Raw genomic sequence first — 14,313 nt, 5'->3', positions numbered from 1 at the left:
ATATCCATTGCATCCCCGTGAATAAAAGGGATACCGGGGGAAGCAATAGGATTTTTAATCTTTAAAACCCCCCTGGACTTTATCTTCTAAGAGCTCCCTGGAAGATGGTTGAGCCCACCCAGACCTTTAGGAGTCTGGGTGAACCCAATGATGAAGCATGACACCAATAGGGTGTGTGAGGGTTAATTAACAAAAGGATTTTTTTCCTTCCCGCAAATGCGGTGTGTAGCAAACAATAGGAGAGTTTGAGGTGAATAGAGCCATTCTGGGTTTGGATACTAGTGTGTGATGCAAAGTAAATTATACCAAGAGGTTTATAGAGCAGCTGCTCCTAGCTAAAGAAGAGTTTGTACACTGGCAGGAAACACCACTTGTCGGGTCAAAGCAGCATCCTCATCTCACCTCACCCATGACTTTTCAATAGTAATCGTGTCTTGAAACACAGATGCCCCACTGAGGGGATAGAGCGCGTAACAAACATAGACAAACAACGAAAGAGTGTAAAAGGGGAAGGACAACAGCGTGGGCAAAAACCATAGGTGTTTGTTAAAAGAACCCTCACTCACCAACCTGGTTGGTGACATGCTTCATCATCGGGTTCCCACCAAGGAGGCCGAGTGCCTCCCTGGTGTGCTACGACGCCTGATTTACAGCGGAGCTGGTTTTTGATGGAAGGGTGAGTGTGAATTTTAAAAGGTTTGTGGTTTCAACCTATAATCAATTTAATCTAGGTAAACCAAAAACCATTAAAACAAGTGAGACGGACTGGAACTGGTTGGTTAGGATAACCAAAGTCCGTCCGATTTAAATCAGTGAAAAGAAGATGGTCGACATGTTTCAGCTTATCAAGCCAATTTGGCTAAGCATTCCTCAGGACCAGATAGCAAACCACGGCGGTATGCGCACGCTAAGGCGCACCCTAACCAGTGGAATGAAAGTGGTAAAACTTACGGTTCTACCGATAAGCCTCCTTGCTATTCCAGGGCTAATAAAATTCGTATGCAATGTACGACTAACATCATGGGTCCGAGAGGGGGGTAGTGAGCTATAGTATTTCCATGCTCGCACACTCCCGCTGTCCACCTGGTTCAGTCCTGCTCGGTAACAAACACGCCAAGGGCTCCATGGCCAGAGCAAACAGTAGGTGGGACAGGGGGCTGCCTTTCCTGGTGCACCGTTCGAGGTCAAACCTGCCGGATATAATCTCACCCATGCACACCCTGGCCAAGGGACACTCGTAAAGGATCCCAAACCACCTGCAAAATTCCAGTACCACCCACAATTTGTAGGTAGGCCAACCATAGGGTATCAAATGCCTTCTTGATGTCCAGAGAGACCACCCAACAGTGGGTGTCTATCCGGCGTGCCAAGTCCATGATGTAGAATAAACGGCATTGATTCCAGAACGTGTTACTACAGAGGGTGAGCCCGTACTGATCTGGAGGATTTATGGCCTTTATAAGGGGGGGTTAACCTGTTGGCTAGCACATTTCCTAGGATCTTGTTATCAAGATTAAGGAGAGAGGGGAGGCGATACGATGCCACCTCCAACGGGTCTCGCCAAGTCTTCGGGAGCACCATTATTAGAGCCTCTCTCATGGATTCTGAAAGTCTACCATGTTCTTTTGCCTGTTCATCAACCTGAAAGAGCAGAGGAGCTAGCTGTACTCGATAAATGGCATAGAACTCGATGGGCAGTCTGTCTGTGCCTTGAGTACTACCCCTGGCCATTTGCTTAACAGCTATTTGATTTCTTTTTAGAGTCAGAGATGCATCTAGTTCTTGTCTCTATAACAGATCGAAGAGTGGGGTCACAATGGTTCCCAGATAGGCTGATATTGACTCCAGGTCAATACTCTTGGGGACAGTAAAGAGCGCCTTGTAGTAGTTCTCGTATTCCCCTTTAGTACCCAACTGTGTGTTCACCATGAGGCCTGCTGCGGACCGTATCGCTCCTATGGGTGTGAGTGGTATCTCAGAACACAATAACCAGGTTAACAATCCACTAGCTTTAACACCCTGCTCATGTTAGCGCTTAACATGTTCTTTATATTCTAAGTCTTTGTAACATCTCCCTATATTCTGCCCTAATGTTATCCTGCGTGGGTTATGATGCCAGATGGGCCGCCCAAATCCTTTCTGCTGTTTTCATACGATCCTCGATGTTCAGAACCTCTGCCTTCAACCCTTGCTTCATACCATATTGCATGATCACGCACACCCCCCTGATTACCACCTTGAAGGCATCACTGCACCACAGTATCCATAGCAGTCGGTTCATTGTCAACAAAATGCTTATCTATTCGTTCCCCCACATGGGTCCTCACGGTACATCCCCCCCAACGGTTGTAAGCGCCATGTGAGTATCTCAGGACGGGGATGCCCCCACGAAAAGGTCAGCAACAAGGGACAGCGATCATAAAGTGTCCTGTTTAAATACTCAGCCTGTGTGCATTTACTCACCAATGCCACACTGCCATATATCATGTCAATCTGTGTGTGTAAAGCATGGAGTGCTGAATAATGAGAGTACTCCCGCAGGCATAGGCTTGCCAAACGTCTACCGCCTGTACATTGTGTGCTCATTGTTGTAGCTGCCTGGTGACAGTGTGGGATTGGGCCCCAGTTATGGAGAGAGTCGACCTTCAACACATAAGGGCGACACAATTAAAGTCCCCATACCAGAATATCTGGGATAGCGCTGAACATAGGACCGCCAGTGTCAGGGAGGCAAAGAAAAGGCGTTGCCCCTTTTCTGGCGTATATAATGCCATCAGTGTAAGAGGCTTACAATCAAGGGCGCCCTAAACTAGAACACACTAGGCCTCCTGGTTTATTAAGATATGCTAAATTACATATGGGACCGCGGTTGCCACCCATTTCAAGACCCCCCCAGCATATGCTGAGTAAGTAATGGCATAAAACATACCACATCAGTGCCTGTGTAACTTATTGAGTTCCCTTGCCCTCAAATGAGGCTCCTGGAAGCAGGCAAACAAGATCCAGTGGCGTTTTAGGTTGTACAGAAGCTTACAGCGTTTTTTATATGTGCCCACCCCCCCTCCCATTCCACGTCACAATGCGGTATTCTTGTGTCACCTCGTGAGTTGTGTGTGTAGAAGAGTCTTTGTGTGCATACATGCAGTGAGGGGCTTGTGGAGGAGACAGCATACACAACAGTAAGAAACCAAACATGAAAACATTATAAACAAACGACAACAATCCTTCATCCCTGGCCACGCCATCAATCAAACACAGCCAAGAAATGCCTCCAATGATTCAGCATGGAACCCATAGTCTTTATGTCAACAGGGGTGGTCCAAACAAACCCACTACACAGTGTAATTCGGGTCCTCCACTGACATCACTGCACAAGCCTTCCCTCCCACAAAACAGCTCAAATGCCCGTGAGCCCCCAGCCCGCCTCCCACTCCGACCATCCTGCAATCAACACAACTACAAAGAAAAGGATATTCCGCTAGTTAAGGATGCATCAGCAGTTCTACCATCATTGGCATAATCAGAGGGCCACTTCGCAGTTTCTCGGGTATCTCTTCCACATATAATGGGTCTACGGACCCCACCATGTCCCCATAAGAGCCTCGGCCGTCTGAGCCAACCAGAACGGATTGTTTTGGCACCACCTCGACGTTTGCCTTGGATGTTTCCCGAGGAGTGCCTTCTGTTCCTTTGTGCCACTCGTCCCCAGTCTCTTGGGGGAGTGCGTTGGGATTCACCCTTTGTTTCTAGCCAGGCCCACACAAAAGTGTCTCATTGTCTGAAACTACATTCAGTTTCACTGGATATAACAGGGCATACTTGATCCCTAAAATGCAGAGGTACTGCTTCACATCATGAAACATCTCCCGCTGCCACCGAACATCCATTGAGTAGTCAGAGTAGCTGTTCACAGTCCATGGGCCCCTAGCTCTGCAGGATGTGGACTCTTTACCTGAAATTGAACAGTCTTGCCACCACTGGCCTGGGAGGGGCTCCCAGATTAGGTGGTCGACCCGGAAAACTATGAATCCTTTACATGAGAAGTGGAGGTCCTACCCCTCAGCACGTGTTCTGTCAACCAGGGCTCCAGGTACAAATCCATACTCTGCCCCTTCACCCCTAGGCAGCCTCACCACCATGATGTTGTTCATCCTGGAGCACCCCTCCTTATCATCTAACCTGGCAGGTACCACTGCCACCTCTTTCTGGAGCAACTATCTGCTGGTGATGATCCGCCACCAAGGAGTGCAGAGTTGCCAACTCTGTCTCCATAACCTTCACATTGTTCTTGATTTGTTTTTTGGTCTATCTGCAGGAACCTCACTTCTGTCATCAATGTGTCCAACTAGGGCTCCAGAGAGGTTTTGAGACAACCTTCAGCAGGTCAGAAGTTCTGCAAATTTCTCCATGTGGTGCTGCAGAAGGCGCTCCATGTGTGAGGTTTGGGGCGGATATCTGTGATCCACTGCAGGACTTAATGTCATTTGTGGCTCCTGGCCAGCCTTCACTTTGGCCATGATGGGGTCTTAGTGATCAACGATAGTCGTATGCGGGCCCGCCCGGTACCAGGCTGGGAATGTTACTGGTGCTACCTTAAAGACCCTCAATCAGGCTACTGAAGCCAAGCACAGTGGCAGCAGGGCAGACCTCCCTATGCTAGAAGGGGGAGGAAGGACGATGAGGTTTGCAAAAGAGTTAAGCTGGAGTGAACGTACCGTAGTGATGGAAATGTTTCTTGACGTTCGCAGTCACCTGGTGCAAATATGCAGGGGATCTAGATCTCCTCCCACTTGTGTCCAAACAGGTGTCAGGAATACCACACCTCATGCACTGGGTCCAAACTGGGGAGCGTCTCACCTCCAGGCCCCCCTGTCCATGACCCAGAAAGCAGGATACAGCTGCTGCACTGATCTGCAGTGGGGGCTGGTGCGTGTTTCCCCTGGCGCTATCTGTAGCTGCGCAGTGCAGTTATCCAGTCAACAGGAGGCAGGCAGCTTGTCTCATGTGGGCCCCAGCACGCTAGGCACCCCGGTGGAGTTGTAGTCAAGTGGTCCCAGGCAGGCCCCCCTCTTTCGGCCTGTATCTTGATGATCGCAGGGACGCACACACTCTTGCAGCGTCGCTGCCTCGTTCCATGCCTCACACATCGGTTTGGGGATCGTTGTTGTAGCCCCCAATCGTGGCAGGAGCCGGACTGCTGATTGCCACACCTCGAGTGTGTGCCGCACCTCATAGCTCCTGTTCAGCCCGCTAAGGCAGCCACCGCCCACAAACATCATCTCTATCCTTCTCATCAGCTCCCTTGGGGGACAGGCATGCATGCACTTCACTCGCGGTCCCTTCTTGGGCCGCGCCCCTGAGGGACCCAATGTGGGCTTCCTCCAAACCGCCTGGCAGGCAGAGGGAGGGAGCAGCGTCGCAGGCCATATGTTCTCCGAAGGCCGTGGCTTGCGGCAGGTAGGCCACGCCCGTCACCGGGGCCCTCTTCGGCAGTCTGTAAATCACAGGGAGAGAAGGTGGGGTGCATCAGTGTCTGGGGACTCACCCAGCACTCCCGTCCCATTGTATGCCAGGGTCATGAGGGGATGGCCACTGGATAACAATGTGGTGGGCCACAGCTCGTGTTCAGGTGACCATCCTGGCTGCCATTTTGGACACGCCCCCCTATCCATGATTTTTAAGGGCATTTGTCTGTCTATACCTTCATGTCCTAGGCATCAGTCCTCTGGGATGGGATGTGAATGTGTTTTTTGCAATCCTGGCCTGACAAAGTGAATTTTACAAGGAACCAGTTCAGCACAAAATTAGATATGTTGCTTTGTTCGATTTCCTACCACAGAGTATGTGATGTCAGAGCTCAATCAGTGAAGGGTGCTATGGCCTCCAAGTCTTTTCATTTAGGAGCTAGACTAGAAGATCAGTCGACCTTTAAGCATTTTTGCTTTAAACCCATTGGGTAAATATTTTCTTTGGCTATTAATAAGACTTCATCATACAATCCTTTCCAGCAGTCCTGTCTGAAAGCAAAGAGCCGTTCTCTATCAATCAAAGATGTCTTCCGTTTAGCCTTCTTGAGGGTTTCATCAAGGTACCCTATTGCTTTAAATCGTTTACACCCGTCCCTTTCTTGTGATATGTGCTCATTAGGCTCCAATATACTTTTGATCTTCATAAGGATCTGTGAAATGTTTCATAGTGCAAAACGTTTTTGTAGTATAAATGCAACCATGCTTTTCTGTGCATTGTGGTGTTGAAACGCTTTATTAATGTGTTACGTGAAATCCAAATAATGGCTGCTATTTTTACTGATGGTCTCTGTGAACAGCATTGTACGATTTTTTGTGTTCATATCAGAGACTCTTTTACATAAACTTTGTGTTCAAGACCAGAATATAAAAACGTCATCAATGAATCTGAAGTACATCTTAGTGTTTTTCATCCAGTCATGGTCTTCAAATACATGCCGTTCTTCAAATCGGGAATTGAATTTATTTGCATAGCTTGAAGCAGTAGGCTCTCCTCGTAGCTACGAATATGTATTGATATCATTTAGATGTGTTTCAAAATTGGTTCTGTAAAATGCTGAGGCTATGATTACAAGGGCAGCTCCATTGTCAGCCATCTTTAAATATCTGTTAGGGTCTTTTGCCAGGTTACTTAGTGTGTTTCATGGACACAGATGCTGTAACTGGGGCCCTCTGTGTAAATGTATATGGAGCAGGCCTGATTGCTCAATAGGATTCCCATGACCATGCGCATTTGGGGGAGGAGAGGGATGTTATGACAAGATGACCAGATCGTTAGCCTCCCTTGGGAAAGGGGCAGTAACCGTGGGTAATGTAAATCTCCTATGTATGCCAGTGTTGTATATCCTGATGGTTCATTATGATATCACCAATGCCACGATTACTGTGCAGAACTGTTATGAAAATGCCAATAAAATATGTTTAAAAAAATTAGGATTCCCATGACCGTGGAAACACCAGTGAGCACAAATAAATGATTAACATTGGATATCAGGATCTGGAACCCAAATCAATGAATGCATACTATCTGGGTTGCCCATTGCCCATTCACCAGGATCATCAGCAGCAGTGCCAAGATGTTAAGCATAACAATGGAGTCTAAAAATGGATTGATGTAAGGAACTAAATTACGCTCTGCAACCCAATTTTCCAGATCTAAAAATAACAATTTGGCAAACATTTTGGCTTCAGTGTCTAGCAAGAAAATAAGTATGTAGTTTACAAGGATAGTCCCCTTATTTGAAGATTGCTTGTAGGATTGAAACATACGAAGACTTTGGAACAATTTATTTGACAGAGGATTTAACTAAGGGGAACAGGACGGGAAGCTCAGGGGATGTCCTTAAAAGACACTATTCAAAATCTCTTTTGAGACATTTCCATTATAATTCAAGAACATCTCACTCAGTGAAAAAAATAAGCTCTCTGTACTCTGTGTCTTCTCCCGCACAGGTAGTGTAGGATCACATACAAGTTCTCAATGAGCTTGACTTCAGTAGTTACTTGAATAGGCTTCCCACAATACCACGGCCAAATAGTGTTGATTTTTTAGAGTCGCCAGATCTGCAAGCTCTGTGAATATCTACCCATCGTTTATTTGAAGAACAGATTTTCTGGGCCAAGGTTAAACGACATGTACAAGTGCTTGAGAGCCTTCATTGTCATTTTGTCAGAAGGCTAAGCACCGCAGAGGCAAGATTTCCTAATTCCCCTGTTCAAGGTGGTCCTGGACCAACACATGTCTGGGAAAACACAAACCCAGTTTGTTTGACTGGTCATGAAAAGTCCTCCAATTTAATATTTTCAGCTGACAGCTAGCTACTCTACCCAGTTAATAACAAGCTATATCCAAGAGCAAACCTTCTCAGGGCAGTGGGGGACACTAGATAGATCAATACACCAGGTAGATGAGGCAACAAATGCCGAATAAGCCCAACACAAATCTCACACTACTGGACCTCCATGATTCTGTCATTACACAACTGCTTGTAAACTTGAGGAAAAAGTAGGTATCCACCAAATGTCATGCTTTCTGTTGCATAATCACTCTTAATTTTGGGCGCAATCCTTAAATTACTGGCACAAAGGATGGAGCAGACATTAATTTGCAATCCAAGACCACATTCCTAAACAATGAAAATTTTATCTAGATCCCCCATAAGTATGATGTATGAAAAACCTGTGTTGCTTGAAGAAAAAAAAATCATCAATAATCCTGTACTTTGGTTTAGAATTTGGATGTAAATAAACATCCACAAGTAGAATTGTTGGATGATAAAAATTAGAAGAATTACTCCAACTAAACTGTTTACATGTGATCGCTCTGAATGGCAACCACTGTAGCTGGATAAAACAAGTAATTGGCTAACTAGCCAACAGTCCTCCCTGGTGGTGCACGTTTGCTTTATTTCAAAAGTCAGGAACCAGAACATCTCAGCAGTCGGGTGTCAGGATGGGAAGAGGTGGAACAAGATACCAAGATACAAGTGGTGTAGTGACTGGGCCAAAATTCCATTGTAAAGGGCCAAAAATCATGCTTTCCCAACCAGCCAAGTTCCATGCTGAATTTACTCTTGCATAAACTGACCAACGGCTTTCAGAAAGAAGGTAAAGGAATTGTAGAAGTGCTAGTTTTGACAATTGAGCAAAACAGTTAACCTGGACCAATACAAATCTTTCAAATTGGGATCAGCATACGAATGCACACTCAAGGGGGGTAAATAAATCTTTAGTAATCATTCCAAAGAATTGGTAAGTTTTGATGTGAAGAGACTAGTGTAGGGGAAGGGATGTGGATATGTTTCAACAGAGTTTGTTCTGTGGGGAAAGGAGACTTGAATTTCTGATGATCACTCAAATGCCCAGAAAACACCCCACAATAACGACATTTCGGGACCCTGGAAGCCTTTATTCACTACGACGCAGATATACATTTATTTTACCTCAAATACAATCAAACACATCTTTAGAGGTAAGTAAGAGCTTAGGTATTTCTCTTGTGGCACAATAGAAGCGAGGCAAAAACTAGATTCGCTCAATGTGTTTAGAAGTTAAATGGGCCACTGAAGAGACCTCTTGAAATAACAAGAGTATTAGCCCTATTGAAAACATTTTGCAGATCTCTAGAATCATATTCTGGGTGGTTACACAATGTCAGCCCCCTCTTGACCCACTTTCAAACTATCCTTGTTACTAGGAGAAGCTGATAACAGTAGATGGGGCATCTGCTAAAATGGGTAAGGGGCAAGACATTCTGTACGAGCAATGGGTTCCTCATTGATAGACCTGACCTTCTGAACATTAGATTTCTAAAAAATAAAATAAAAAACCCTGGGCCCCACAATGTAGAGCTGATTTTTTTGAAACAGCTGGTGCCTTGGGAGTTACTGGGTCTAGTTCCACCTACTTCATCTGGAGCTACGTCTGCATCTGATAAGATTACAAATATAAGTGGACGGGCTAAGAGTCCTCCAACAATTGATAAACACTGGAGAGATTGGGAAAGTAGGATTTCTGCTAGGAAGATGGACTAAAAGGCTGACCTGTTTTGGACTGGGAGCAGTAAATCCACTGATAACTTTGACCACATTGTGATTGCTAGACAAGGTGGAGGTGTGAGATCTTACGACAATGTCAGGGGGGCAATTGCTCAACTAACTTATGCTTTGTCGTATCAGGTTTGGCCCTACCATCGCCCTATAACAAGGGGATTAGATCGGTTAACCTGAGTGAATTGCTTGGGATGAATTGCAGAAGTAAAAGGACCATGAAGTTTGTACTCAAAATAGTTACCAAGAATTCTTGCACCCGTCCGACTCTTACCCTCAAGATCATTCAGCATTTCTTCCGATATGGGAGAAAGGCAAGTTTGTCAACAATTGGCTGGAAAGATGCTATTTTAGATTGGTCTTTAGTTTTATTTGAGAGTGCACCAAGATTAACCAGGCTGTTATCAATGGATGCAACAAAATAGCCTCTGCAAGAAGATAATCTGAATCTTTCATCTGTCCAATTGCCAAGTTAATTCAGCATTTGTGGTCTCCAATCTGCATCTTAAAGAGAAAACCATCACCAACAGCATTTCCAATGCAGATCTCTGCAAGTGTATAATCAAGGAAAGCAGAGCAGGAACATTGAGAGCAACCGCCTTCTTGATGTACTTTCGAGCTCTGGTGGTCCCAGAGGATGGCCCCTTAGGAAGTGCAGATAAGCGAAGACCATCCTGGCCAAGGGTTAATTTAAGCTCATGTGACTTACTGGATTCTGACAAGAGCCTGGAAACAGTTGAAGATGATAGAGTTACTGGGTCACATACCAGTTCTTAAAAATTGGGCCAGTGCATGATACACCTCTGCCTCGACATAGGAAATCACCATGACAACATTCACCTCAACCGCACTATCTTTTTAAAATCTAGTTAGTGCTCCCAAGTGCAGATGAAGACTGGAAATAAGAAATGGGGGGAGATGTATTGTAAGGGGTATTGGAGGGTTTGGACAAATCAACCTTCCCATTCCCACTGAAAGTCAACCTTCTCACTGATTGACTTCTTGATATGTTCTGAGCTTGTATTGAAAACAAGAGTAGAACTTCAAGTACTTCAGTGTGCCGACAAAAACACAGGCAGTATCCTGCATGCACTGGCAACAATCCGGCATATGACGCTGGTCTTTAAGTCCTAAAGGGCCAATTAGAGCAAGAGTTCTGGACCAAGCTCATCCTCCGCTCTCTTCATTACACCGCAATGTGATCAGAAAAGTAGTGTTGTACTTCTCTGGGAGAGAAGAGCAAACAGCCTAAAGGCCCTCTACACACTAAAAACAAACAGAGGTAACGCACATTAGTGCCACAACTAGGTCTCTCCTGCTTCGTGCTACTATGGTACATGCCCCTGGTTTTCAAGAAATTCAGGGCCAAACTGAGTAAGGGTTCAGGGCCAAGTTCCACAACCACCAGCTCTCTTCATCATACAATGCGATGCAAAAAGCAGGTTTTTCACGGAGAGCGAGCGAACAGCGTAAAGGCTCGATGCCCACCAATTAAAAAATGGTGCAAAATTTGCGTTAGTGTAAATACATGCAATTTCGGTAAAATTACACAAAATGCAAATCCGTCATTTCTCGCTATATTTTACGTAAAATGTGCACTTACGTCAATTATTTTTGACACGAGGTGCAACAAAACCCAAAGCACTGTGAACATCAACCCCCACTTGTGTTTTCCTAACCGTTCTAGATACATTGTTAAAGCCAATGCAGTGTAACTACTCAAAGTGGCGTAATTTAAATTTCGCCCATGGCCTACAATTAAATAAACACAAGCAAAGTTCATTAGCTCCACTGTAACATTTTTCTTTCTAATGTAAAACACCTTCGGTCCCCAGGACAGCATTATGGTACAACTTACAAACATCACATTTGTGTTATTTTTCCTCTTAAGGTGAGGTTACAATTTACAGCCTGACGTTTTAGTTTTATCACAAAAGTTCTTATTCATTTTATTTTTACAACTTTGACGAAAAACTATTGCTGTGATCTGATCTGCCCTAGAAATGCCAAAGGGGAACTTACTAAAAGCTGTGTGAGATCTCCATGTGCAGCTTCTAATCTGCGCTGGCAATCGGGTATCATCATTCGGGATTCTTGCAACACTTCAATCTGAAAAAAGTGAAATGCAATTAAATATGCAGTTGGTACCAATGCGCGCACTTTTATTATGTAACAAACCCTGTCCATTTGACATATAACTTCACATGGATCACCTAAAGATAGCACCCCACACAAATTATTTCCACAAATATCCCCTTATTTCTGCATACTGCGCCGCAATATAATGGCATTAAAGCACTGATGTGCCATAAATAGGTTTCTTGCACACCCAGATTTGTTAGGCACAAGGGAAAAATAGTAATAGTTCCGCTATCAAGGAAACGTTACAAGATGAAGTACTTGTGATACACAAGACTTAATCTGCACGCCTAGTACAAGTGAATGGCAGTAAACATGCTTTGCAGTTTTACCCAGTACAAGAACAAAATAGTGGATATTGTAGGAACCACGAACATTTAATTTTCATCTTCCCGTTCAAGGAACCCTTTCCAAAAGTCACAATGTTTTTCCGATCAGTACTGTAGAAGAGATTTGACAAGCCAGTACCTTCGAGTTAACAGGGTGCATGGGGATGACATGGTGGTATGCTACTCTGCACAGTAACGTGTTCACAACTCAGTCAACATCCATGGGGAGTGCTGGTTTTCATTATCTGTATTCACTCCAACTTCCATTCCTTCAAAAACCTTGGGGGGGGGGGGGGGGGGGGGGATGGGGATCAGTTTAAGGGAATGCTAATTTAATTTGTACTGACAAATGCCAAGAAGCTCGGACTAGAAGTGAGACAAATCTGGATGTACAAGCTGTAAAAAATGCAATGATAAATTGGCACTACCCACAAAATTAATACGATCAAACCAGGAAAAAAAGAAATTACAGAAAGCGCAAAAGAAAATGAGCACCTAGAAAGTGTCTTGTATACGACAAAACAGTAAAGAGGTGAAATTTGTATTTTCATTTAAACTCAAAGCTTAAGCTAAGCAGAAGTTCTCGGGCCGGGAGTTACACATTCCACATTTAAAATCTCCAAATGTGTAAGTCTACAGGTATCCAGTAGATGCAACTTTATAGCACAGAGGTGCCAAATCCTGCATCAGCTAGGAGACCATATCCAACCGGACAATGTTTGGTGTAACATGCCCAGAAGACAGCAAAACATTCGAGCAGAGCCTAAGCCCATGAATGTTTCTTAGAGAGGGTAGCTGTAGTTTGATCTTATTGACACTGATTAAGCCCTGGTCACAACCAGGATGATTTCACCAACCTGTTGATTTAAAAACAACTTAAGGACCTTACACGAGAAGAGGATTATAAATAACCTTTCTTCTTTTATTTAACTCAGCAGAATTGTAAAAGTCTTTTACAGAGACAAAAACTCAACATATTACATGCTGGATGTCCACAGGCTGGGAGCCGGCGAGGTAGGAGAATCATGGAAGTGACAGACGACCGCAGCCCCACCACTCCTTTGTTTCCTTAAGTATTCAGCCTGATTGAGCTCGCCATCCTACACTACCCTGTCACTACAGGGTATGATGGCCAATGCCACAAGAGGATTATGATAAATATTGGAACAGTAGTACCCCTGGCAATTCAGAAAGGGCAGGTGCGTATCATTAGAGACTTGAACACCTTTGAAATTTAAAAGGTGCCAAGCTTCATACGTCAACCCTAGAGTTCCAGCACTGCTATAAATACTCAAGTTTGACGGCTTTACATATTGTGCCCAATATACCACAGAACTAGGTCACCATATATTAGCTGCGTATCACCATGGCTGAGGTGGGCATGAAAACCTTCACGAAGAGGTGCTAGAAGAGGAGTTATTACCCTCCCTTTGGCAGAAGGCTTCACTAAAGTAAATAATCCCTCAAGGCAGAAGGAAGTCAGTGTGGTGTTGAAGCCCCTAGACAGCAACAGTTATCGTTGGTAGCAGGCCAATCCGAATTCCTCTCTCAGACGGTAGATACCCAGGCACCTCAGAGCCACAAACCACAGTTTGGGAAGGAAATGTCCTTTGCATGGTGACGGAAATGCACCCCTGACCTGAGTGCCCCAGCTGCATGGATGTCTGGATCCCTGGTAATTATTTTTGGTCAAAGGTGCACAAGGATCATGCGTGTGTATCATGACCAAGCTTTTCTGATAGTAATGCTGCTTTGTTACTCGGGAGGGGCGCACCAAGCACTCCACTTATAATGGTAGAGGGCTACTGCTCTTACCAAAAGTTAAGTGACATGAGTGCGGTGGTGACAAACCAGTTTTTTGTTTCGGAGTGGTCAGTAGTGTGAGCACGCCATTGTCCCTGTGTCGTGTGAGTTGGGCCTACTGGTCCACTCATGCAAAAGTTCCACGGCTGTGTATTTAACTCACCCTAGGCGTACATAGTGCTTGATTGTAGCACTGGACAACATGATACTTTTGCTTGTGTGTTGGAATATATGTATGGGTGTGCAGTTTACATAATATGGAGACCTGTGGGTACATTTTGGAAGCCCAGGGCCTGGCCAGGCTAATGTAGGAGAGGACTACAACCCCTAGACATGAAATGTGGATTGCTCAAAATCCTGAGGGGTTGGGATGGAAGCACACGCACTGGAGGACAGGGAGCACAGAATCTTCTGAACATTAAAGGTCTCTCTGATTCCGGGAAAGAGTTAATGGTCAGTGGGGCCAAA

At 44.9% G+C, this 14,313-nt stretch overlaps 1 protein-coding gene across 1 annotated transcript in view; it reads right to left on the bottom strand.

Annotated features, from left to right (window-relative positions):
• TBCA (tubulin folding cofactor A) overlaps positions 1-14,313 on the bottom strand; it is a 396,544-nt gene that overhangs the window by 24,997 nt on the left and 357,234 nt on the right. The window contains exon 3 of the mRNA XM_085632266.1: positions 11,597-11,683. Coding sequence (XP_085488392.1) covers positions 11,597-11,683 — 87 coding nt within the window. The remainder of the gene's footprint in view (positions 1-11,596; positions 11,684-14,313) is intronic.

Source organism: Triturus cristatus, chromosome 2_1, assembly GCF_964204655.1.
Source record: "Triturus cristatus chromosome 2_1, aTriCri1.1, whole genome shotgun sequence".
In the NCBI taxonomy this organism is placed as follows: Eukaryota; Metazoa; Chordata; class Amphibia; order Caudata; family Salamandridae; genus Triturus; species Triturus cristatus.
This window is presented reverse-complemented; position numbering and strand designations above follow the sequence as displayed.